Below are 27,931 nucleotides of genomic sequence, written 5' to 3'. Positions count from 1 at the left end.
GTTTAATTGTATTATCTTGACATAACAATAATAAAAGAAAATGGCAAACATACATTTAACATTTTTAGAAAACAAACAGCCACATACACAATACTATACTCCACATCCAACCATAATCTCTCCACATAATTCGGACAACCTCTTCCTGTAGAAACAGAATTTTCCTTAATGTCGGTTGATTTTCCTCCAAAAAAATAAATCGATAGAATATAAGAGTGTGAAAAAACCCAAATTAAGTGGATTTCGTGACACTCATGGCAAAATTAGCTGTGAGCAGCCTTTTTATGGTCTGGAGGACACGGTATTCCCAATTAACCATGCTATCTAAGTGAAGGCCTAAGAATTTGGAATACAGCTTTAGTTGTGAACATGCCATTTCGAACATCAAACTGTTTCACTGATAACAAATTTTTCAAGGTGCCTCGCAATAATGCCATAAAGTATTTTCTCAAGGACTTTCGCAAATCTGATCAATAGAAAGTGGCACAATAATTTGCGATTTTTGCTGTGTCTCCCTTTTTGTCAAGAGGCTTCACTGTAGCACAGTTAATTGTGTCTGGAAGACACCCACATTCACAGAAGAATTAAATATGTGAGCCAGAACTTTGCATTATTGATCTGAGCAGGCTTCTAGAAGTTTACATGGAATATTACCTGCACCTGATGATCTCTTGATTTTTAAAGAGGTAAAGGTTTTCTTTACTTCATTTCTAGTTATGGAGGATTCACTTATGTCACTTACAGGGTTAGGGAAATTGTGTTTTAATATTTCCATGGCAATTTCTAAGGATCCACTGCAGCCTATTTTCTCAGTAGCACTTTAAAAATGGTCACTGAAGATTTTTGCAATTATCTCTTGGTTTCTTATATGTTTATCATCAATGATTAAAACAATGTTTTGGTTTTACTGGTATTGTTTGTACCTGTCTCATTTCTTAATATGTTCCAGACTATTTTGATTTTATTGGTCGATTCTGGAGATAAAATATGAACTTTTCATAGTTTGATTACTTTGATTAATATTATGTAGTACTTTTATAATGGTTTATTTGAGCAGGGCTACATGAATTTTTATGCAACAGAGTTCACATTTTTGTTAGAAAGATATACTTATCTACTTTGTGACCCAAGGCTTTTTTGGTTTCATTGAGTTCCTTCAAACTCTTTTTGAAGAGGCACTTTCAAAAATTGCTGAGATTTCATTGTTTAACAGATTGTATATGGGATTGACATTGTTTCACAATATGTTTGTCTCCAATTTACATCTTGGAGGCATTATTAACCCTATTGATCTATGCAGATGAAAATCCAACTCTTCATTGCCCTACGGAGTACCTCCGTCGCAGCTGTAGGAGTCAACACTGTATGTGCTCTGCATATTTGACATTTATTACACTCTTATGTACAACATAAATTGTCTGCTAGTAATGTTTTACAACACATAAGCCAGTGTACTTTTGACTGAAACAGCAGCTTTGGCAATCCTTTAGATTTGTTGTCCTGTCAGGCATTACTTAAGCCTTCCATAAAATTATGGAATGTACAGGCCTACATAGCTGATGTCATATTTAACTAAAAAATATGACCAAAAGTATACGAGAAGTAGTTGTGTAGACAGTAAGCTAATTATATGACAAAATAGTGAATATTTTTATGTGGCTGCATGTTCTTAAATCAAGTTCTGTTCATTATACTGTACAGAAATAAAAACTGATTTCTGTTAACACTGTACAAGATTTTAATTCTAAACTCAAAAATTTATAAACTGTCACAAGAATGTTCACATCTACAACTACATAAATACTCAGTAGACTGCAGTGAAGTGCAGTGCACAAGGTATTCCCCACTGAACTACATATTAGAGTTTCTTCCCATTACGGTAACTTAAGAAGTGTCCAAGAATGACTGCTTAAATTTCACTATGTGCACTATAATTACTTTAATCCCATCTTTAGGGTTCCTACAGGAGCAATACATAGAGAAGTGTTGTGCATTTCTAGACTCCTCACTTAATAATGGTTCTTGGAACAACTTTGTAAGTAGAATAAAAAGACTGTCGGCCAACAAGGCTTTTGTTGAAGTTGACACACACACACACACACACACACACACACACACACACACACACAGCTGCAGTCACACTGCGAGCAACAGCAGCAGTGCGTGATGGGAGAGGCAACTGAGTGGGGACAAGGAGGCTGCGACAGGGTGGGGTAGGGATAGCAGGGTAGGGGTGGGAGACGGCAAAGTGCTGTTGGGGAGTGCACATGGACAAGGTGGAGAGAGGGTGAGGCAGCTATGTGCAGTCAGGATGTTAGACAGAGGTCACGGGAGAGGTGGTGGGGCATAGCAAAGTAGATAAGTAAAAAGACTGAGTGTGATGGTGGAATGTGGGCTGTGTAGTGCTGGAATGGGAACTGGAAAGGGGTTGGATGGATGAGAAAAATGACTAACGAAGGTTGAGGACAGGAGGGTTATGGAAATGTAGGATATACTGCAGGGAGAGTTCCCATCTGTGCAATTCAGAAAAGCTGGTGATGGTGGGAAGGATCCATATGGCACATGCTGTGAAGTATGTCATTAAAAGAAGGATGAGCACACTGCCCAACACGACAGCCTTCATTTCAATGACTGCTTCACAGCCTGTGCCATATGGATCCTTCCCACCAACATCAGCTTTTCTGCATTGCACAGGTGGGTACTCTCCCTGTAATGTGTTCTGTGTTTCCATAACCATCTTGGCCTAATTTTCCCCAACCATCCAACCCCTTCCCTGTTCTCATCTCAGCCCTCATTCCACCAACACACCCAGTCTTTTTACTTCTCTCCTTTTCTGCTAACCCCCCCCCCCTCCCCACACACACACACCCTCTCCCCTGCCCACCGTCCTAACCTCCAGACTGCATCTAGCTGCCCTACCCCCTCTCCACCTCGTCCTTGCGTGCTTCCCAGCAGCACTTTGCTGTCCCCCACACCTACCCTGCTGTCCCTCTCCCTCCCCACCCCAGCCTCCTCCTCACCTCCACCCACTTGCCACTCCCACCATGCAATGCTGCTGTTGATGGCAGTGTGGCTTCAGCTATTAGAGGCTGCAGTCTTGTGTATGAGATGCATTTGCGTGCGCGTACTTTTGCGTGTATGTTTGACAAAGGCTTTGTTGGCCAAAAGCTTATACTTTGACAGTTTTTTTGTTGTGCCTACTGTGAGTCAGCATCTCCGCTATGTAGTGAATTGCCAACTTTCCTTTTCATAATCTATATTTTTTCAACACTTCTGTGACACTCTCCCATGTGTCAAACAAATCCGTGATCATCAGTGCTGCCCTTCTTTGTTTAGGTTCAATAACCACTGTTGGTCATATCTGATACAGGTCCCGTCCCAAATACTTGAGAAATATTTTAGGATGGATTGCACAAGTGTATTGTAAGCATTTGTACAATGACTGCATTTTACAGTATTCTGTCAATGAGCCAAAGTCTGCCACTTTCTTCTCTTGCGACTAAGCTTACAAGCGATAGTTATACAGTATTAATCGCCACCTAAAAAAAGAATAACTTATGTAATTAATGTTGTTGTTTGTTTGCAAGTACATATCTAGCAGTTGTGGTATAGACTGAAATTCCTGTTTTACAGTGTTAATAGTGTGCACTAGAGAAGCCACAAAAAATGTGCAACCCATCTCCATTTTATTGATGAACTGAGTCATTTTGTTATAGCTCCACTATTGGCGCACTACAGTACTCTGGCATGGGTGTTCCAACGTGGACCAGGATTGTAAGTGTACTACATCATCAACAGAAAAACCAACTTGTAGTTCCCAGAAATTTTTAGTGATGGTATTGTCATTCAAAACCAATCATTCACTCATTTCAATGTGTGTTTATGTAATACAAGGTATATTTTGTGACTTTTGGGCACTGTTACATATAACTTATTTTGTAGTAAACTGTGCACTATAGTCGTGTATTCTGTAAACTTTGACAGCTATGTCTATTCTAAAAAATGTTTCCCTATCATTGCTGTGTAGGTACTATCATGATTAGTACATAATTTCCACTTTTTTTGCTCACTTTCCTGTTTGTATGAAGGCAAAGCTCGAAATTACATGATCATAATGTAAAATTATGCACTTGTGAATAAAACTGCAATGCTGTAAATTGTGTTTTGTATGTATTATAGCTGTCATTTCATGTTCCATTTGTGATCCCCCTTCAATAACAGTGTATATTGCCCAGATTTGCCATACATTTGATTTTTGCATTGATATTATTACATGAGTCTGTTAACAAGCATAAACTCAACAAAAGTTCAAAAGACAAAGTTATTTTCGACCAATCTGTACCTTTTACCAGGTTTTTTCTTTCATTATTTAAAATACCCACTTTCTGGGATATTTTACTTCATATCTTAATGGAAACTTGCAATTCCTGTAGTGTATTTGTTACAGATATTCAAATAAAACTACATCACCAAGGCTTATTTAAAATTAATCGTTTAGTGTTCTGATAAACATTGCAGCAGTTATAACACGGACCCACTGTGACTGCTTTTCTAGGGTATGAGAGGATTTAGTTGCTGTTGATGTTGCGAGCAGTTGGAAACCACTGAGTGCTATCAAGTGATTGGAAGCCGCTACAAATGAAACACCAATAGCCGTGTGGCACAGATATCAAATGTACCTCAAAGTACTATTAACTACAATGGATACTACTTCCCCTGAAAGAACTTGAGGATCTATTACCAATTATCCACTTGAATGAGAATGGCATATCAATTGTAAGCCTAGGGACCCTGTAGAGGGGAGGCAGGGACCAGGGAGAACTAAGAATATGCACCCATCCCTTTAACCACCAAATGTCAACTGCTGTCTTCCGCTGAAACAGTGTAGGGATCTATTAATCATTGGCAGTTAAAACATATGGCGAACAATGGTATCCCTTACGAAAATGGCAGCAAGAGAGAGGAAGAATCACCTTGTGCACCTAGTAACGTGGCAGTGTGGTTCATTTTTATGCCTTCCTACTAAAATAAAAAGTGCTCAACTTAGTGGGTACAGCAGAAACATGGCCTGCACTGAAGCAACATATAGCATCCCTCAGTGTAAAAAAAAAAAAATAAGCTGGACAACACACGTCAACAGAGTGCATAGATATATTTAACTATTACACTGTGAAAGTTAGTTAATTGTATCAGGCCTGGCTACAGCTACTAAACGAAGAAAAATATTACCATTAAAACGTGTGTCCTATATTGTCACTTTGTATACACACAATTGTTACCAAGTCCACAGGATCAAAGAGTTTATCAAAAATACACTGTGCTTAATAGTTTTGAATGCTCACTCAAAGACTATGCAGGTCATCACCGCTGGACTCTGAAAGTTCATGGTTATCTCTGTACAGCACACCATACCCTCTATACAGCACACCACACCCTATGGAAGAACTTCAATTTTCATCAAAAATCATATTTCTGCAAAGGATCACAATTACACATTTTCAATTAAAATACGTAGTTCCAGGCTATATGACCTCTCATCATGTGAGGTTGTGACAAACTCCTCTCAACACATGCAGGAAATTCTTCTCCCTGTACCAAAGCATGCAAAAGATCACTTCTCTCATTGGCTGAAAAATTCAACAGCCAATCAGCTTCACATGTCAGGTCACCTAACCCAGTGCTCTGCCCCTCTGTACCAATCCCATTCGAAAATCAGTTAAGATGAATTTCCATGATAGTACATACCCAAAAATCAAAGAAAAACAAATTAATCACATTTTAACCATGTCAAGGACAGAAGTAAGTTTTCTATTTCTACAATACCAAAAACTGCTTGCTTTACAGTTATGATTTTTCTCCATGTATGTGACTCCCACAAGAAAATCCCAGAGTATTGCCCCAATTTAATTCTCACACTACTGCAAAGATGAATGACATAGATATTAATGACAGTGGCGCTGGGGAACTCAAATGTAATGTAAGTTGAACAGAGTTACTTCCCCCATGCCAAACAATACGCAGTTTTACTGTACTTCAGAGCAGTCTGCAACATTGTGTATAACTTGTTGCCAGCAGAATACCTTTAGTAGTGCCAGTTGTATGGACAGTTCAAGTGAAGTAATTTATAGTCCAACAAATCTCTAACAGTTCTGAAGCAAATGCCATGAAATTCTTTGTTCAGTTAAGGAATCAAGAGATTACATCCAGGGAGTATGGCAGGTGGTACAGCACTTCACAACTTCATCGATTAAGCAAATCAGTTACAATTTGTGCCACAAGTGCTCAAGCATTGTCGTGCAAAATGATAGGTGGCTCCTGAAAAAGTGTTGCCATTTCTTTCTCTGAGCAGTTCATTTTTAAAACACAGCATGCTATCAGCTTAGGAAAGAAACAGAGCCCACCCATTATTTTGCAGGACAATCCTCAGAGACATACCATACAAGTTCTGATGGAGCTTGGAAATGCTGTACCACCCAGCATACTCGAAGGACTTTAGTTCTTGTGACTTAAACTTGAGTCCTAAATTGAAGGGAACAATTCACAGCACTCGCCTTAGTACTGCTACAGAGACTTGTTGAGCAATAGACCACTCCACTGGAACTATCAAAACTACTGGCACTACTCAGGACTCCCTATGATTTCCATATTGCTGGCAATGGGTTATACACAATGCTGGTGACTACTGTGAAGAACAGTAAAACTTTGAAACATGTATCTATTTTGTATAAGGTGTAAATAAATAGTTGCCACTATCAAAATTCCAGTCCTCATAGATATAACTGGGTGTAACACTTTGTACGTATATGATATGGTACGATCTTGAAGCAGGTGGCAGACTTCAGTTTAAAGGAAGAATACAGAGGAACTGCAACCAGTCTGCAATGGAAATTTTTTCCAAGTCACTCGTATGACCTATCCTATAATATTGCTCAAGTGTGTGAGGGCCTATCGTATATGATTAACAAGGATGCTGAATGTATACCCAGAAGGTCACAGGTTTCTTTGACCTGTGAAGGACTGAAGAAACTGAACTGGCAGATGCTTTAAGACTGACGCAAACTATCTTGAGTAAGCCTACATACGAATTGTTAAGAATCAGTTTTAAATGATTAATCTATGAATAATCCGGAACCCGCTACTTATCGTTCATATGGGGATTGGGAGGACAAGATTAGATTAGTTACAGCACACGCAGAGGCACTTTTGTGGATTCATTACTCATTACCTCTTTCAATCACTTTCTTTCAGGCAGGCACCATAATGGACGAAAATAATATCAGACACACTGAAAAAATAATTATCTTCTGTAAGAAAATACTAATACCATACACATCGATAAAATAATTACTTTTTGTAAGCTGATAACATTACACAAATTTTTACTGTTAAACAAAATATTGTTTAAGTAACTATTTTCATGACTAAGTACTGAGTTCATGTCATCATCTGATATTAAAGTGTCTGAATACTGAATGTAAGAGGAAATTATAAACCTGTAAAGCAGTTAAGTACTTTTATTTTGAAGGCTCTGTAAAATTTCATATTGTTTGGAGTACAGAAAATGTTTGTAGCAATGCCCAGGTTGGTGATAAATTTAGACGATATGCAAATCATACGCAATAGCCTAGACCTGAAACAGCAAGCACAGAACAACAGATGGTATGCTCCTCAGTGTGGGAATGTGTATGGCAAAGTATCACAACTTCCTATGAGTCAATGCTCATCACTACGACACACAGTGAATGCCTGGAGGCCCTGTTCAGTATTCTGAGGACGACGTTCCATCATAAGGTGCAACCAGGAGTAGATTGTGATGCACACTGGAATGAATTATGCCTGTTGTTTGACATCCAGCAATGATGATGATAATGTGATATGGTACGGTAATGTGGGCACACAACAGCAAACTCTTTACAACCCAGACAAAAATGTTATGAGATGAGCGGTGATAAAATAGAACTCACAAAATTACAAATCTTCAAATGCAATTAAAAAGTAATAAAAACACAACAAAACATTCATACACATACAGAAAAATACAAAAATTATTGATGTGTCATATCTCCAACCATATAAAATAAATAGTGGTAGAAAGAATTAAAACAGCATAGCTAATAACTGTGGCTGGTCGATTTCTGTAACAAAAAGGATGAGCCATCCACTCTGCAAAACATTAAAACTTTCAGCCTAAATGCTTAGGCTGGATTCCAGACAGTTCACAAAACTCTTAAAACTTCACTCACTCGCCCTGTCATCTGAGAGCACATCCTCACCAAAACTTGCTTCTGCCCCCTGATCAAAATATAAAAGGCACTCAAGTAAATGTGGCATTTAGTAATTTGCATGCCATATGCATCACAGTCTGGAGTGTCCTCTTGCTGGGGTAAAAAGCCATGTGTAAGGGGAAGTGCACAATTTGTAAATGGGTCAACACACATCATACCATACGTGTGACCAGTCCAAGGAACATCACAGCTGGATAATTGGCTTCACCAACTGCAACTTATTATACATCACTATCAATCACTCCTCCTCCCACAATTGCATGGACCTCTCACTCACGACTGAAATGCCAGAATGACACATTGTGTAACATCATGTTCCTTGTAGGCCAGACTTGTCTGCATGTTCATTTCTCCAGATTGCCACGTGTCCTGGTGCCCAGCAGAATAACACCTGTTTCCCCTTGCCACTGCAGAATCTACAGCTGATCGTATTTTAACTGGACCATTTTCTATTGTGGGTACATGTGCTACAACAATTTTAGAGTGCTAAGAGGGAACTGGAGAAAGTGAGAAACTGTTTGTCCTGAAGATGCTTCATTTGCCCCAGTGCCTTTAGGATTATGTGGGGCTCTGCAGAAAATGCAGTATAGCCATGGGGAACACAAATTCTGAAGACACAGTCAGGGAATATTATTTAGTAGCCAAGAGAGTCCCCTTGTTTGGAGCCATCAGTGTACACAACTTTAAACCTGTGATGTGTGTCTAAAATGTTACAAAAAAACTGAGATTTAAATGTAAAATTTAGATCACAATATTTCTTAAAATTCATCAAGTCTAAAATAATACAGGGCCTCTGCAGGAGCCAAAGTGGAGATCTGCTCCAACCTTGGTGTAAACTGTTAAAAAGCAGTCACAGTCATTCACACAAATCCCACAGGTCTTAGTCAGTTGGTGTTGAGTGTGAAAGAACCTTCCCATGGTGACTGAGCAAAAATGTGGTACGCAGGAGTGTAAGGCATGAATAGTGTTTCATAGGCCCTGTTGCACCATAAGGAAATGTTGACTGGTGTGAAGAGGTGGCTCATTAACCTCAGCACAAAGACTTTGGATGGAACTGGTTCAAAAGGCTTCAGGGGCTGCTTGAATTCCTTCTTGATGCACCACATCCAACATTTTTCAATAAAAGGGTCAGGTAAACCCATACAGCATGCATAATCAGGCCGAGATCACAAAGCCCTGCAAATCAGGAACAAATACATTCAGTCTGCTCTCCATGAATTATGACTAAGACATTTTAAAATACTGAATGCTTGCCGTGACCATCCTTTTGGGTCCCTAAGGTGTGGCAACCACGTCAGTTAACAGAGAAATGGGAGACTCAGTAATTTCACAGCATCTTAAAAGTTAAGAACAGTGTCCTCCTCTCCCAACTCCTGAAAGTTCAAAACAGAACACGAACGGTTAAAAAGAGCACACACAGACCTCTCAACTGAGTATTTAAAACCTCTATTCACTAACACAGCTTCTTGGGATGTAAGTCGCACTATTTGGTTCAGGCTGAAAAGACAGTCACTGATAATCGCACTGGAATGGTCTTACAATGATGATGTCCTCGAGGCTGAACAAAGTCCATGGGGCCGTGGTTAGTGGTGAGCAATAGGGAGTTCGAGGATGGACGAAGTCCATGAGGCTGTGGGTGGCGGTGGATAGTAGGGTACTCAAGGCTTGACGCTACAGTGATATGCTCCTCATACTCGATGATGTGAACTCCAACTTACGAACTGCTACACGTGGTCAGCATTAGCTCCAAGTGTGAACTGCATAACATTAGACATTCTGAGACCACTTCACTCACAGAAGCGAGGTAGCGCTGTGATGGCAGCACTGTTTGTAGTAATGCTTACACCTCTGGCCATGAGGCTGTTGCCACATGATACTATGAAGGCTGCTGGAGATTCTGCTAAAAAAAAAAAACTGGCATGTTTGTGTGGTTGTCGTACTGTTTCATTGCTGTCTCCAAAAGTAGAGTCACTAGTGGGCAGGAGCTTCTATGACCACAGCACAACTGTATGGTTTGTGGCTGTCTCACAGGGTGGTAGCCTTGGGACACAGTAGAGTAGTTGCAACTCATGAGTTATTGTGCAAGATGTGAGGAGAAACAAAATAAAAGAAGTCATTAACAAATGAAGAACACTGGACATGACGTTTAACTAACAATGTGATAATATTAACAGCAATGGCAAAGATAATGCAGATCCAGCTCCCACATGAAGAAGCAGCAGTTGTATTCTTCATCAGTGATGGAACTGAAGTCTCAAACAGCCCTCCCAGCATGTTCTCTGTAGTGCTGGAAAGATGAATTCTAACTGGCAGTGATCGTAACTGTGGCAAATATATGTCACTATAGTCAGGGAAACATCACGTGTTGGTCTAGAGACTTCCATGGGGTGCCTTCGTTCTTTCCTCAAAATCTCCCCTGATGATTTCCCAAATTATCTCCACTTTGTGGAGCGATTTATGGTGGTCAGGAACTGTTGCCTCAATCTCTACTTGCTTTCTCTAATAATTCAGCAACATTTTGCACTAGTCGCAAAAAGATTAAAGACTGTGAGGTTCTCTGTCGCTGGCCGGCACTTTAACCTTTGCAGAGCCAAGCCCACCTTGTAATGATTACAGGGCAGCATTCGTCATTCCACCAAGGAACAGGGTGCCTTTTCTGCTGGTCTAAAGATTGTGGAACGGATGCTTCCATGGCACGGTGGATCACTTGGATAATAAGATCCAACCATTCCTGAATGTTATCATAGTGTTCAAAAATAGCAAGTTGGCTGTAAAATGTCCAGTCTGCAATAATGAGCACTCATTGTGACAGATTTCTTTTGGGCACCACTCCGTCTGGCAAGTGAATCCAGATCGGGAAATGATCACTTGTGTCTAAGCCATCGATCACTTCCCTTCGAGCAGTCTGTGCAAAAACTGGAGATGATACCGAGACACTGATAGCAGTGAATGACCCGGTTGCGAGCAGACGTGCATGCTCCACTCCATGTTCAACAAACTCACACATGAGAATTTGAGAGGGCTCTAAACCGCTCTACCTTTGGGAAAGGAGGTTGAATAGGTCCATGCACTTTTTGTGTGTTAAAATAACCACAAGATGGGAAGGTGTTGATGAAGTGAGTAAACAGGTCACAGGCAGCCTCTTCATCTGGCATCTCAGCACAAAAAGTGTGCTATTGACCACTATAAATATCCTCCAAGTTTAGCACAGTTATTCACAGTCTGCCAGGACCCTGTGCGACATCAGGGTCAGCCAGCAGCCAATGACAGCCTGCACAGACCTCTCCACCAGACCAGTTCATGGTTCTGAGACTGTACCTGTAGACTTAGAATGGCACAACCAAAGAGCCGTCCCCAAGCTCCATGGTAACAGCCGAACTCCTACCTCAGAGGGCAGTGGTTTAAAACCAGGGTGGTACTTCCACCATTCTTCCACACCAGGATGAGCTTGTAACTCAGTAGTGATGGACACCTTAGAGAGTTTAGTGGACAATCAAATCGCTGGCACTGCTCACTCAGAGCCACATAGTGCTAACTCAGGAACACCCTGCTGAGTAGGGTGAACAGTGCCCGCAAAGCAGGATGGGGATGTCAAACAGCTATACTGCTGCCACAGTCCTTCCAACAACATTGCCACCAGTAAACCACACACCTGCAGAGTGCGTGTGCAGAGTGTTACAACACGCCAACATTGTAGCTCGAGACTAAATAAAAGATGTTATATTTTGCAGCCGAGATGTCCTCACCACCCCTGGCCAACATCACTGCCTCCACCACCTTTCACTCCATCACCTACACACCACGTCAGCCTCACTCACCCAGGGTCACTAGAGAGTGGTGTCAGAAGTATTTTGGTATCAGTGGACATGGCTGGCAATGGTGCCAGCGCAGTCCAGCACCACACAGTACAGCTTTACAACCACAGCTTTGCAACCACAGCACATGGTTCCGTCAAACAATGGGGTGAGTGAGCAGTCTATTAGTTTTTGTGGTTGGTTTGGGGTATAAAGGAACCAAACTATAGTGTCATCAGTCTCTTTTTCCTGATGCAAACTAGGCTCAAGATACAAAAAACCCAAAGTATGTTTGAGAAAGTAGAAGGGCAAAAAGGAATGAGGAACCAAATCTAAAAAAAAAAAATGAATGGAACGAACAAAAAACCGGGAAAACACACACCACAAAGAAATATAGAAGAAGGTATTAAAATCATAGAGCACATGGTCTGGTGTCCACCCCAAAGAGACAAGGCAAGATGAACACATGTAGGGAAAAGATGACCACCAAGACAAACAAATGCAAAGAAAGTGTGACAGAGTTAAAATGGAGGGAAGGTGGTAGCCTCTGAGAGAAGGCTAAAGACCCACCCTTAGATGGTATGATAAAAAAAACCTCATGAATCAAATGTAAAACTAAGCTGTTGAGGCAATGCTGCCCAACACCGAATGGAGGGTGCTGGGAAGATTAAAAGTCCACCGCAGAGCGGCTAAAAGTGGGCAGTCCAGCAAGATGTGGACGACAGTCATATGTGAGCCACAGTGCTGCTGAGGTGGGTCCTCACGACGGAGAAGGTAGCCATGCGTTAGCCACGTATGGCCAATGTGGAGCCGGCAAAGAACCACAGAGTCCCTACAAGAGGCCTGCATGGAGGTCTTCCACACATTCATATTCTCCTTAATGGTACACAGATTGTTGTGCGTACTCAGATTATGCCATTTCGTCTCCCAAAGCTGAAAAACCTTGTGGCACAATAATAATCACAGGCCAGTTACAGGGATGCCGATCTCCACAGAAGTGGTTTCCGCGTATCCTGTTTGGCCAGTCTGTTGGCAAGTTCATTTCCTGGGATTCCGATATGGCCTAGGGGTCCACACAAACACCACGGAATGACTAGACCATTCCAGGGCATAGATGGAGTCCTGGAGATGGTCGCTACCAAAGGATGGCGGGGGTAGCACTGGTCGACAACTTGTAGTATGCTCAAGGAGTCGGTACAGGGAAGAAACAACGTGCCAGGGCATAAGCGGATGCGCTCAAGAGCACGAGAAATGACTGCCAGCTCGGCAGTGAAAATACTGCAGCCATCTGGCAAGGAGTGCTGTTCAAAATGTCCTCCATGAACATATGCAAAGCCAACGTGACCATCAGCCATTGAGCAGTCAGTGTAAACTACTTCACGGTCCTGATACATGTCAAGAATCGAGAGGAGTTAACAGCAGAGAGCTGCGGCGTTAACTGAGTCCTTAGGACCACGTGAAAGGTCCAGACGAAGCTTCGGCCAAGGTGTACACCGTGGATGTGCACATGAATGGACCTCCAGTAAAGGTGGTAAAGGCACGGACTCCACTTCAGACAGAAGAGATGGGACATGAACCGCAATCGTAAGCCCTGATCTCGGTCTCCAAGGTGGGAGATGAACTACCACGGATGGGAAAAGGAGATTGTAATTTGAACGCTCAGGAGAACTACGAATGTGCGCAATGTGACTGGCAAGCAGCTGTGCATGCCTAGCCTTCAATGGAGGGACTCAGGCCTCCACCACGACACTGATCACCAGACTGATCCTAAAAGCTCCGGTTTCCAGTCGAATGAGACAGTGGTGCACTTGGTCGAGTAAATTCTACGCTGAGGGCACCGACGAACCATAAACCAGACTTCCCTAGTCAAGGCGGGATTGAACAAGGGCTCTGTAGAGCTGCAGCGGCGTAGAGCGATCTGGACCCCAGTTGGTGTTGCTCAGGCAGCAGAGGGCATTGAAGTGCTGCCAGCACTTCTGCTTCAGCTGACAAAGATGAGGAAGCCACATCAATCAGGCATCAAAAACCAGTCCTAAGAATGAATCTATCTTTTTCAGCACCCAATGGACGACAATGACACCCTGAGTAGAGAGGTACATTTGGATTTCTGCCTCGGTCTGAACATTGAGCAGCTTAGTGTAAATAACACCGTGGGAAGAATTCAGAGTTCTACGGGCCTCGACACGAACAGGATAGCCACGGAGAGTGAAGCAGCAAGCAGTAGTTGTTGTGAGAATCAGAAGTAGTCTCCAAAAGCAAAGTGCCATTGCGTAAAAAAAAGAGCAGGATTTTACAGGGCTGGCAAATATGGGCAACATATAAAATTATCTGAACTCATTGTAACAGCTACTTTTGCTAAAGAAAGGGCCAGAAACCCCACTATTCTTCTCAATTTGTTGTTGATTTACAGTTGCCAGTAACTGTCAGACATGTATGACAAATTTTGGGGCAGGAAAAAATGTAGAATTAGAGATATGACTGCAGAAAGCTGCTCTAACACCCAAACATAAACAGGCTAGACTGGAGTTTGCTGGAGAACATATGTCTTGGACTACAGAATGGGAGAAAGTAGTCTTCAGTGTTGAGAAGAAGTTTAATTTAAATGGGCCAAATGGATTTCAGTATATTGACATGATCTGAGAACAGAGCAGCAGGTAAGAATGAGCAGAAATTTTGATGGTGGAAGAGTTATGATTTTGGCAGCCTTCTGTGCTAAAGCTAAATCACACATTGCTTGGCTGAACACTAGAATAAACTCTCACATGTACACTGAGATGCAAGAGACAGTATTGATTAGAATGTGTGGGGATCAGAGGGATGAAAGTCCAATATTCACAAGATAATGCATCTGTGCATGTTTCCATTACAAACAAAAAGTGGTTTAAAGTTAAAGATATTGATGTCTTGCCCTGGCCTGCACTTAGCCCTGATCTGAATCCCATAGAAAATCTTTGGGAAATACTTGCAAGGCACGTTTATCAGAACAGAAGGCAGCTTCAGGCTGTATGTGAGCTGAAAAGAGTGAGACAAGAAGAGCAGGTGACAATTTCACTGCAAGAACTAGAAGCCCAAAGAGAATGAATGCCGAAGAGAACTTTTGAGGTAATTGAGAAGAATGGAGGTTGGACAACATACTAAAAGTGCAATAATACAAAAGGACAATGGGTGCCTCTATACCCATTTCCACCCAGGAAATGCAGATACCTTACTTTGTTACTTGTGTTATGAAAGAAACCATGTTATTCCTTTATGACTGTTTACATCTTATATGTACCTTCTACTTTCATGATAAATACGATATGGTACGCTTCAGACATTGTATCATCGCTTTTGTACGAGACCTGTTTTTATACTCATTTCCACCAATCACTGCATGTATGTTAAGTCTTCTGTTCAAGACTGGTCACAGATTTAGACCCAGAGTTCGGGTCTTCCCAAAGAGGGGAGGTATCTTATGCTGTCATTAATTTTGGTTATCACAGGAATGGAAGCAGATCCATTGCACCCATATATGAGGCAAGCAGGCAGGCAAGGAGGGACTGATATGTAATTTCACAAATGAGCCTGTTTGTGCACTACAGGGTGGCCGGGCTGAGCTGCTCCATTGTCATAACACTGCAGAAAGGCCACGCAACTATAATCTGGCCTGCAGTGTATTTCCACACCACTGAGACACACAGATATTGATCTGTATGCATCTGAAAGCAATGTATCAGCCCAACAAGTGTGTTATTAATCACTATAAATACCCTCTGATTCTAGCACAGTTGTGCACAGTTTGGCAGCACCTGCAATGTCAAGTTCATGCAAGTCTCCATCAAATTATGGGTCAGACAGCAGCCAATGCCAGTCTGAGCAGCCATCTCTAGCAGACTAGCTAACTGTTATAAGTCCATGCCTGTGGATTTAAATCAACTTAATAAATGTACCACCCCCGGGCTCCACAGTAGAAACTGAACTCCTGGCTCGGAGGGCAGTGGCTCGCAGCCAGGGTTATAGTGCTGTCATCCATCCACTCAAGGGTGAGCTTCTAACCCAGTAAGGGTCGAATCCTATGAGAGTTCAGTGGAAGTTTGCATTGCTGGCACTGATCACTCAGGGCCACATAGTGCTCACTCAGGCACTCGCTGCTGAGTGGGGTGTTGGCAAAGCAGGATGTGGACATCAAATGCCATCCTGCAACCGTGACCTTCTAATGTCAATCACACTGCTGGTAGACCACATGCCTACAGAGGGCATATCCAGAGCATCATAGCACTCCAACATTGTAGCCTGAGACTAAATAAAATATGGTTTACATTGCAGTGAAGTTTTCCTTGCGATCCCCACCCAGCACCATCACCTCCACAACCTGCCACTCCACCACCTTTACACCATACTGGCCCCACTCAACCTCAGTCACTACAGATCCATCAGACAGAACCATGGTCACACAGTCTGATAGCTTTGGGACTGATCATTTTGGACTGTCAGTTTCCACCCAGGTTTGGGTTTTGGGATGATGGCAAAGCCATTTAAACAAACATTTCGGGTTTCTTTCAACATGTGCCATGAGGATCTGCTATCCTTTCCAACATTAGTTTTGGCAAGAACCAGTATTACAGCGGTTGTGTTGGTTAGTTGTAGGACCAACAATGCAGGCTTGTTGCTGTGGTTATGGGTGCAGATTGAGTGTTCTGCTCAGCTGTCAAAGTCTCGGTGCCCATCCTAGTCTTCTTACAGACTGCTTCAATGCTGAGGAAAACAAATTCGCACTTAAATCTTCAGTATTTTCTTCTCTTCTGCAGGGATGAGACATTCCTTGTTCTAAACTGGATGGGCTCGGTAGCAATCAACACACATGGGTGGGGCAGTGCATTGAACACCTGGTTTGTGGGCAACACATCTGCATCTTCTACACACTGCCTGTCTGTTACGACACACCGTGGTGTGACCTAAGCATCGACACAAAGCAGTGCATGGGATTAACTACATAGGGCCTAACTAAGACAGAAAAAGAGTGTCACAACATACTCACAACTTTGATGGACTGAATTTCAGGATAAAAGTTCATTGTTCATTTGGGTAGCATTCAGTGACTTGATCAGGAGTACCACTGTACAGCCTCTTGCTAGACTCAAGTTGTCCTGCAATTCACTCAACACATGTACAAACATATGAATTGTTCAAAGGAACCTTCAACACATTTAACAATAATAAATACATAATCTACCACAGGATGTATTTCATTACTATTACTGCTTTCTCTTAAATTCACAGATGACTCAAGTGGACTAGCCACCTTAAGTCTCAGGGCATTTGGTGTTAATACTGCTCAACAGATCACCCGAACCACTGGGAGCAGAAATGAGTGGATTAGGCTTCATGGAAGTCCCACAAGCAGTCCACCAAGACATAGTCCCACTTGCCTTACACAAATGAAGTGTGACAGGTTCACCAGAGGTTGCCCACTAACAACTGTTCTGCCTCAGCAGCCAAACATCTAATTGGCATGCAGAACACCTTTGATTGAGAGGTCTTTTAAGAGAGGTTTCTACCATACTCATGATGCAAGTGGTTAACCCAATATCCCAGTTCCCTGTAACACAAAATGTTCCACCCCTGCGCAGGATAGTGTCACTGAAGCATGCGGGTTACAGACGACCCGCGGTCCTCGCAAGTCACCTCCAGGGTTTGAGGTCATACTTGGATCATTTCTGTAATTTGTAGAAAGGCTACATAAGATCAACTTTCCACAATAAGTTCAACAAAGCTCAGAGTCTGCAGCATAAGCCCCAGTACTAATTGGGGCCCTCTGGTTCTAAGTTTTAACAACAGACTTTAAAAGCTCTGTGATGAGCTAGGCTGTGGCTATCAGTATTTACACCACAGGATTGAGATTTATAGGGTCCAATGAAGGGCAATGATGCACTAAACATTAAAAGCTGCTACCCAGGTGGCTGACTGTATATGGAAAACACACAAGGTTTTTTTAGCTTAGGTGACTCTCCCAACTAACCCAGATAATGATTGCTGTAAGACACTTCTCAGTATTAAGTCACACCTAAACAAATGCAACTCTTCTCCCTCCCCCACCCAACACACACACACACACACACACACACACACACACACACACACACACACAAGAGTATTAAAAAGGGCTTTACACATTGCCCTACTGAAATTTCATTCAGCTTCTCTCTCTCTCTCTCTAGTGATTTACACCTATAATGCTGAAATTTGTTTCTTTAGAAGATTATTTACAGAGACTGTCTATCATGGAGGATCCATCCCATCATGTGCAGTTTTACTAGAAACTAATCTATTCAGTGGCTGATAAACTATTCTTCTAAACTTGATACACAGTCCTTTTACAGGCTCCGAGCCAGAGCTAAATGTTCAAGTTGCTCCCTAAGATAGGACACTACTGCCTCTGCATCTTATTTACTGAAGATGTAAATATTTTTGCTTGTTTTACTTGCCTTTTGTACTTCAGTACTCAATATTGCTACAACTGCCTCACAGACATTGTTACCAGTTTCAGTGTGGAATCCCCAAAAAAGCCTGCCCTATTTGTCAATATATTATTAGTGGACTTTCTAATAACCAGTTCTAAGTAGATTTCTGAGAAAACATTTAGTATCACTGCCCCCCCCCCCCCCCTCCTGCTTAGAGAACTGTAATTATCCCATTTGCCTGCTGGATAGTTAATGTCTCCTCCAGTGATGGCAGTATAGTTGCTAGTGAGCTCAAGTTTTCTCTGAAGTGTTTCATTACATCTGGAGGTAAGTCAGGTGGTTGACAGAAAGACCCATTTAAAAATTTATTCCCATCCTTGATGCCAAGTCTTGCCCAAAGGATCCACATGCAGATACAGTTTCTATCTCAGTGCATCTGAGTTCTTATCTGTTGGGTTGGCACATAAGTTCATAACATTTTTTCGTAAGTTTAATTAATGCAATGGATACACATAATAGGGACTTCAGTCTTCAATAATATATTCTCCTTCACAATTTACAATAGTTTGCCAATGCTGGGGTAACTTTTCTATTCCATGACTGCAGAAATCATTTGATTTTGAGGAAAAGAACTCTTTGAGCCATGTTCAGAGTACTATTTCATCCAGAAAGGAAGTTTCTTGCAGGCTGTTCATTAGAGAATGGAAAAGCTGAAAATGTGAGGGTGCAAGATCAGGTGAGTAAGGTGGGTGTGAAATCATTTCCCAACACCAACTTCTGTATAGTGTTTTTTACAGTCTAGCAGAATATGGACAGGCGTTATCGTGGAGCAGCATCACTTCACGCAGTCTTCCTGTTCATTGCACTTCGATTGTGTCTGCAAAACATCACAGTTCTTGACAGTAAATGTCAGCAGTGATGGTTACACCTTGGGAAAGCAATTTGTGGTACATCACACCATTGCTTTTCCACCAGATGCATTTTGAGGATGTGTGCAAGCCTTTGCACAGGGAATTGCTGTTTTGTCCAGCCTCAAGCATTCCTTTATTTTCCTTACGCTAGCATAAAAACACCACTTCTCATCACCATTAACAATACAGGCTAAGAATAGTTGGTGTTGCTCACAAGCCAATTGATGACGAGCAAGCAGAGATGCATAAATGCAACCTGATTTCCCCCCCCCCCCCCCCCCCCTTATAACTGATTTTTTAACCTCCCACATTGCATGCAAATGTTGCTCAATGGTGGAATGATCAGAGTTCATCACACTTGCCAGTTCTCAACTATACTGATGTGGATCATTGTGGGTTAATGTGTTTAAATGATTTTCATCAAACCTTGAAGGTCTTCCTGAATGTGGAGTCACTAATGTCAAAATGAAACTCCTTAAAATGAGAAAACCATTTTCTTGTGATGCTCTGTCCAATGACATTACCCCAAACATGGCGCAAATGTTTCTGTCTGCCTTCACTGCTGTCACCCCTATAATGAACTCAAACAGAACAATATGTCAGAATTTCTCCACTTGGCACTCCATTGTCTAGCATCCACAGTGCCACTCGCTGTAACTAAATGACAAAATCACAGTATGTAAACTCAAATACCAACAGGGAACTAAAAAAATAAAAGACAATCAATAAACTCATAGCAACCAGAATACCAACATATGAAACAAAAACTGTATGAACTTATGTGCTAATCTAATACTTAGACAAAAACACCACCTATGTTTCTCATTAGGCTATGCTTTCAATGTGCATTCAGATTCATCCAAAAAAATCTCACTGTTGTCAGCTTTGAGTTTCGTCAAACTTTCTATACTCAGTATTATGTAAGTTATGCTGCTTTGTAGGACTACATCAAACTCCAGGACTTCATTGTAATTGCTTTTGTGTTTGATCCCTAGTATTCTAATTGTCTCACCTGCAGCATGGTGTGGGAAGGGGGAGGAAGAGGGGGGAGGGTGGAGCCAGTTCTTTAGGTCTTACTTTAATACTTTGGGGCCTCCTACAGCACTAGTTACCTGGATTGCATAGTGTGTTGCCTATCTAATAAAAAAAACCCAGTGCGTACCCTAAACAGAGTCAGCTTCCTTCTCAATGCAGGCTTTTCTTGGTTGTGTAATTAAACATGCTTAAATACTATCATGCGTTTCTGACAGACAGTATTTTTAGAGCATCTCAAATGTTCCCCCAAACATTTTACAACACTCTTCCTGATTCGCATTCGAACAGTATTGAAATCAAGAAAGTAAAATAAATAGATAAATTTTAAAAATACAGGGGTCTCACTCAAACCTCCCTGATTTCAAGGACCCAGAAGAGAAAAACCATAGTAAATATGACAATGAAAAATGCACCTCACTGTAGAGCATCTCTATGAATTTATATTCCCATGTCAGGAGTGCCAAGTATGGTCGCCAGAGTGGAGCATGGTCACATGAAGTGAAAATAGCGACTCCATAGCAACACACGCAAGCAGTGGTGTGGTTTGCAGAAACAAATTCGCCGATTACTGTGCAAATAAATTATTGCCGTGTGAATGAATGTGATCCACCTGATGTGAAAACAGTTAAGGAATGGTACAGGTAGTTTCTGGCAACAGGAAGTGTTCTGAAACATTCTGGTCATGCACGTTACGGAGTTTCAGAAAAGACAGTGGAGGACATTGGACAAACATTTCTCAGAATCCCACGTAAGTGAATTCGTTAAGCATCTACGCAACTTGACGTACCTCGATCAACATTGCATCGTGTACTTTACCAGCATCTTCAAATGTGTGCTTATAAAGTGCAAATTCTGCAACATCTGACGCCGAAAGACAAACCATGCCAACAAAAATTTGCTGCTGATATGCTGCAGTGTATTGATATGGATGCCAGCTTCCTGAAAAGATGTTTATTTTCAGATGAGGCAACCTTTTACATGTCAGGAAGTGTTCATAGGCATAATGTTCGGATTTGGGGTTCGCAAAATCCACACACTGTCACTGAACATGTTCATGATAGCCCTAAACTAAATGTCTGGTGCAGACTAATACACGACAGGATTGTTGGACCGTTCCTCTGTGTGGAACAAACAGTGAATGGGTCAGTGTATCTGGACATGTTGGAGCAGTTTGTGTACCCTCAGATACAAGACTTGCAACCCAACATTATTTTTCAACAAGATGGAGCTCCACCTGCATTGGTCAACGGCTGTTCGCAAGTTCCTGGATAGGAAATTTCCCAGTCATTGGATAGGACACGGAGGACCCACTACCTGGCCACCACGTTCACCCTACATTACGCCGCCTGATTTCTTCATGTGGGGATTCATGAAGGACCGCGTGTATGCGACCAAAGTGGATGATATTCCTACATTGCGACATCGTAGCACTAATGAGATTGCAACAATAACAGAGGGAATGTTACAAAGAACTTGGCAGGAAATTGAATAAAGACTGGATATTCTTTGTGCTACAAATGGTTCACATGTAGATGTGTATTGATGGTAAATAAATAAATTCTTTGAGATGCTCTACAATGTGGCGCATTTTTCATTGTTGTAACCACTGTGGTTCCCCCCCCCCCCCCCTCCCTAGGGCTTTGAAATCAGGGATGTTTGAATGGGACATCCTGTACATCAAACACTAATACTACATTCAGTACATTTCCACATAATTATATGTCAACCCAGTTACCAAATTACACAGCAGTTACTGCTTCCAAGACCTATATGAGATGACAGTTTTACTTTTCACCCTAATACGTGCTGAGATGAACATTAGGAAGGCATGGAGAGAAACTAGTCACAGTTGAACCTTCAACTAGGACTACAAGGCATGTGCAGTAGAACAAATTATGTTAATCAAGGAAACACATATTAGCTATAAACTTGCTCCCTTATTGCACTTAAAGTTTTTCTTCTAGATCATATTAGATGCAATATGGTCGGACTCCTACTTGGAAACGGCTTCGTTTATTAGCACATTAATGTCAAGTAAGATGGAAAATGAGTATCTGAATGCAGCTGTGCTAAAATACAAGGTATTTCCACAAAGTAAGTTCCATTTGGTTATATAAAACAAACGTGTACAGATAAAGAAAAAATATTTATTGTACAAAAATCTACAACTGTTAAACTACTTTTCTACATAGCTTCCGAAATTTTGTAGGCACTTGTCATAGCATGGCACAAGTTTTTGTATGCCTTCTTCATAGAAGGTTGCCACTTGTGTATTCAACCATGTGGTAACACGTTCTTTCAGTTCGTCATCATAGTCGAAGTTTTGACCACCAAGGACAAATTTTCGTTGTAAGAAAACCGTCGCCTTCTTCATTGTAGCGTGTCAGAAACTGAAGTGCACTGCCCACCCGTTGCTTTTTTGTGTTGTTCAGTAAGAATTTTAGGTACCTAACGTGAGCAAAGTTTTCAAAATTTCAGGTTTTCAGTAATAATTTCATGAATTAGTGATCATGAGATTTGCGGAACCTCCCTAACAAGGGCACTAAGTGTAAACCTACGGTTGTGATTAATCTTCTCTTCAACTGTGTGAACCAGTTCATCAGTAACCACAGATGGGTGTCCACTTCGTTCTTCATTGCGCACTTGATCACATCCTTTATTGAACAGTCTGACCCATCTTCTAACCACTGAATCACTCATAGCATTTTGTCCATAAACCTAGCAGATTTTCCAGTGAAATTCCTTTGGTTTAACTTTCTTTGCATTTAGAAAATGAATCATAGATCTGATTTCACACGTGGCAGCATTTGCAATTACGGGTGACATTATAAAGAAGCACTACAAAGCACAAGTTGGCAGCAATGATCTGAAAATGGCGTACATGTCTTCTCCTTGAGTCAGAGTAACTGCCAAGTATGCTCGGAACTGCAATTGTAGCGCTGCCGCGGATACAAATAGAAACGGAACTTACTTTGTAGATGACCCTCGTATATTATCAATTAATACCATCCATGTGATCTAGACAGGAAACATGTACTGATACAGATGGTAATGCACTGCCTGGTTGATTCCCTGTTTCTTATACTTTTTTACTTTGTGACAAATGTCCATCTCCATATAACCAAAATAGTACCGTATAACTATAGGTCTGAAATTACTATGACAATGCAACTTGGAAAAATGATATATTAATAAGGAAATTTCATTGATATCTTTCAGTAAAGAAAAGCAATCCAAATAGAAGTTACATCCAGTGATGATTTAAATATGCAATATGAGCTTTTCACTTATACATACTCACTTATCACCACTTGTAATGTTGAGCACCTACTGAGTGAATACAATAACAACATATTTTAAGTTGCGCATTAAAAACTGCTGAAGTTAGTTTTAATTCTAGAATGTTACTTTAAAAAAAACTATGCACAACACACAAATTTAGCTAATTTATTTAAAGTATGACAACAAATTTGTGAAAATTTACCTGAAAGTAAAACATTTTCTCTCTGACGACAGAAACAAATGGGAGGATGATGATGACTTTCTTCTTTCTCTCTAGCACAGTTTTTATTGCTAAAATTTCAGCAACTAATGTTTTACCTGAAATGATAAAAAATACTATTTACCCACTGTTTGTATAAAAATATTACAAAACATGTTCAGAATTTTAGCTAGATTACCCCACTTGAGAAGCTTACATCAAACTGGATCTCCCCACAAAAACGAATTCATTGTTACTGTCTCTCCCCTCCTTGGTTCATTTCCTGTCTCGACTCAGTCCCTCAACCCCCCCCCCCTCCTCCCAATCTGTGGCTCCACCCCTCTTAATCTAAAATTCAGACCTGTGATTAATCCTCCCAATTGAAAATCCAGGAACAACTATAACTAAATTCAAATAATTTGCCACTTATAAAAAACAGCAACTAATGAGACTACATCTCACTTAAGTTCCTCCTGAACTAAATCTGTTTTAGCCTTAAAATAGTTTCGAACTTCTTAAAACAGATAGCTACGTAAACCGATAAGAAAATAGCATACTCAAAATGTGAAAAAAGCAGTTTAACATAAAAAATGACATGTATTTGTTGAAACAGTTTTATCTACTGCTCAATTACAAATATACTGTGGCCAAACAAGAATGAATCTTATCATATTTTTTTCCCCAACACCATTTCATCAAAGAACAAGAAAGCATGTCACCCTTTCATCCTAAGTGGATTCCTAGAGAATCCACAGTAATATTTTCACTTTCTGTCTGCTGAAAAGGTGGTTTCTCACTGGATCCACAATGGTGTCTTTGATCTGAGCAGCATTTTGGGGCAAAACAGGAACAACATGCTCTAGGCAGATGCAGTGTTACTTGAAACAAATGTAAATTAAGGAAAAGTTTATAGTTTTCCTATTTGTTTGTTTTCTGCAAGAATCATAAGTTTTTATTCTTAACGAAGGAGATAATATTCAGTACACACAAGGTTTTCTAAGGTGGACATAGTATCTTTGCAAAGAGTACATTACTGAATAATTTTATAAATTGTTGATGTTAGTGGGAAATATTCTTAGACACAATTTTTTTTTAATTACTGTGATGTTTAATCCATGAAATCAATAAATACAGGTAAAAGTGGCAGTGTGCTGAAAAGAAAAAGATGGGAGCATAACTAGAATCAGCTGTCCAAAAATTGTCAAGCATTATAATAAAAACATGGGATCCGTTGACAAAGCAGGAAGGTTGAAGGCAACGTATGCCATAGACAGTAAAGGTACAAAATGTTGGCACAGAGTATTCTGGCACCTCATTGATGTCAGTGTCGTGGACAGTTACATTTTATATATACTTTCTAAAACGTTGCCAATGATGCGCTTGCTTCGCCAGGCCACTGCTGGCATTGGATATAAATGCAGCAGTGGCAGATTTCATGAGCGCATCACAACATCCTTCCCCTCTTTTGCGTAGCCGGCAGCACAGGCTTTGGTGCAAAAAAGGGATGACCATGTCAGCCAGATTGCCCAGGTGATTCAACAATGATGGCAGCAGTGGTGGCAATGCAGAAAGGCATCTGAATGCCAATGGCATAGGTTTCCATTGGCTCGTCAGCATCCAAAGAGGTGTCGCCCACCCAGGGATTGGCTGTCAGCTGTCTCCAACCTGGCGAGTTTTAAGGGCAGAAATGGCCCTGTCTATGGGCTGGCTGCTTTGATGACTCTGCACGGTAGAGGACGGGGGGGGGGGGGGGGTGTCCTCTGTGGACCAAGCAGTGGAAAAGGACAGAGGCAGCGACGAGCGGGAATGTCTGCCCATTGCTCTGACGACCAGGCGGTGCCCGGGTAGCTGCTGTCAGACACTGATTGAAGGTCCGGGGCGGGCAGTGGCTTTATCTTGACATCATCACTGCCCACTGGCACATCCAGGGAAGGAGCCTTCATGCCACTCGGCCCCTGGGAAAAGAGGGGGGATGGCTGCCAGGAGGGCCCTCTGACTGTGTTCACTGTAGCTGTAGCAGGTCGTTGCCCCATCTAGGCATAGTTTATTCTGATGGTGGGAGAGTGACATCCCACGGGTGTCCACGGTGAACGTTAACCAGTTGTGCATCTCCCAAACATTGCCAGCACCCATCACGGCCGCCGACCAAAGCTGCGTGCCCAGAGCGGATCACCCTTAGCTTTTCACGAAGGGCACGGCCATACCGCAGGCTGTGATACAGGACAGAGCAAGTGTAGCAGGGGCTGGGATTGTCAGCCGTGTAGAGCCTCCACTAGGCTGAGGCTGCTCAGTGAGCTGATCCTGTAGGTGCCGAGGACCAGAGGAAACACCATATCAGCAGGCAAAACCATCAGGAGCTTTGCAAATTGTTGTGCGGGGTTTTAGGGCGCAAAACATCTAAGGTCATAAGCGCACTTTGCCAGTTGTGTCTTAAATGTACACACCATATGTTTCATTCAATTGTGGGTGAAATGGCGTGAAAATGAGATGAATACTGCCATTTCAGATGCAAAAATCATGGAAACACCACTGAGGCAAACTGTGGATCATTATTGGAGAAGATTGTATGTGGCAATCGTTTGATCACAAAACTCTGTGTTAGAGCCGGCTCCTACTGATGTGGAGCACATTCACATGAGAGATGGGTAATTTGTCAGTGCATCCACCACTACTAATTGCATGAAATGACAGAAAGGATCCATAAAATCAATGTAGATGTGGTCCCCAGATGATCAGGAGTGGGCCATGGGGCAAAAAGAGCACAGGAGAGTGCCATATGCTTGGCACACTGTGTGCATCTGCAAAAAAGCTTCTCAACTGCTGAATCAATGCCAGGCCAGAATGCCTCGCTACCATTTTCAAGTGGATTATGCCCCAGTGGCCATAGTGGAGAAACACAAGAATCCAGGATCACAGGACCGGCAGGATGACAATGCGGACTTTGTCTGAATTCGTACTGAAGAGGAATATTCCTCCAGCCACTGCCACTACCAGAAAAAAAAATTGCAGAGCAGGCCCGACTCCTTAGTGGGCAGCTATGTGGGCCAACCTTCTGACACAAAATGAGACCCCTGACAGAATACTGGATCCTGCCAAGTGGCTTTCTTTATGTACTTTTCTGTGACTGGGAAACTATCCAACACCTGCTGTACACAATCATTAACTTGGAAACACACAACTTCCATTTTGTCAAGTTCTGGGTCAGTACCAATGGGTGAGCAAGCACAACAACATGTTTGCACTGACAAGATGAACAGTGGGATGATAATGAATCTCATACTGAAATGCCCTCAAAAGTGAGGTCCACCACTGAAGTCTTTTGTGGTCCTGCCAGGAAGCTGTGAATGGAGACTGAAAAGCACCACAATTAGATTATGGCCGGTGATGATATGGAATTTGTTTCCATAAAGAAAAATGCAGAACTTACAGCCCACATAGATGATTGCCAATGCTTCCTTTTCTACTTGCAAATAATTGCCTTGAGCAGATGTCAATGTCTTTGAGGCACATGCCAGAAGTTATTCAGATCCATCAGCTTTCCTGTGAGACAAAATCACCCCAGGTGCATACTGGGATCCATCTGCAGCAAGAACCAGCTGTTTACCCACGTAAAAGACATTAGCAACGACTTGATGTGGATGAAAGCCTTGTTGCAGTCCACTGACAAGACGAAAGGAACACCTTTCTTCTGAAAGTTGTTTAGGACATGAATTACATCTGCCACATTGGGGATAAATTTTGTATAGTAACTGGCTTTTCCCCAAAAATGTTTAGAGTTCTTTCAGATTTCGCGGTTTAGGAAGGTTGGCAATAGCCACTAAGTGATGCTTCGTAGAATGGGTGCCATCGTTCGAAAGAAGATGGCCCACATATTCGACTTCAGCCTGAAAAACTTTGACTTCTGCAGGCTGCACTTAAGGCCTGCCTATGCAGTCTAGTGGAAATAGTCCAAAGGTTGTCAAAATGTTCCTGTCATGAAAACCAT

At 41.7% G+C, this 27,931-nt stretch overlaps 1 protein-coding gene across 1 annotated transcript in view; it reads right to left on the bottom strand.

Annotated features, from left to right (window-relative positions):
• Window positions 1–27,931, bottom strand: part of LOC126199248 (DNA polymerase theta-like) — a 363,755-nt gene that overhangs the window by 298,641 nt on the left and 37,183 nt on the right. Inside the window, exon 3 of the mRNA XM_049936047.1 lies at window positions 23,950–24,065. Within this exon, the coding sequence (XP_049792004.1) occupies window positions 23,950–24,065 (116 nt within the window). The remainder of the gene's footprint in view (window positions 1–23,949; window positions 24,066–27,931) is intronic.

The sequence above is a fragment of the Schistocerca nitens genome, chromosome 1, assembly GCF_023898315.1.
Source record: "Schistocerca nitens isolate TAMUIC-IGC-003100 chromosome 1, iqSchNite1.1, whole genome shotgun sequence".
Classification (NCBI taxonomy): Eukaryota; Metazoa; Arthropoda; class Insecta; order Orthoptera; family Acrididae; genus Schistocerca; species Schistocerca nitens.
This window is presented reverse-complemented; position numbering and strand designations above follow the sequence as displayed.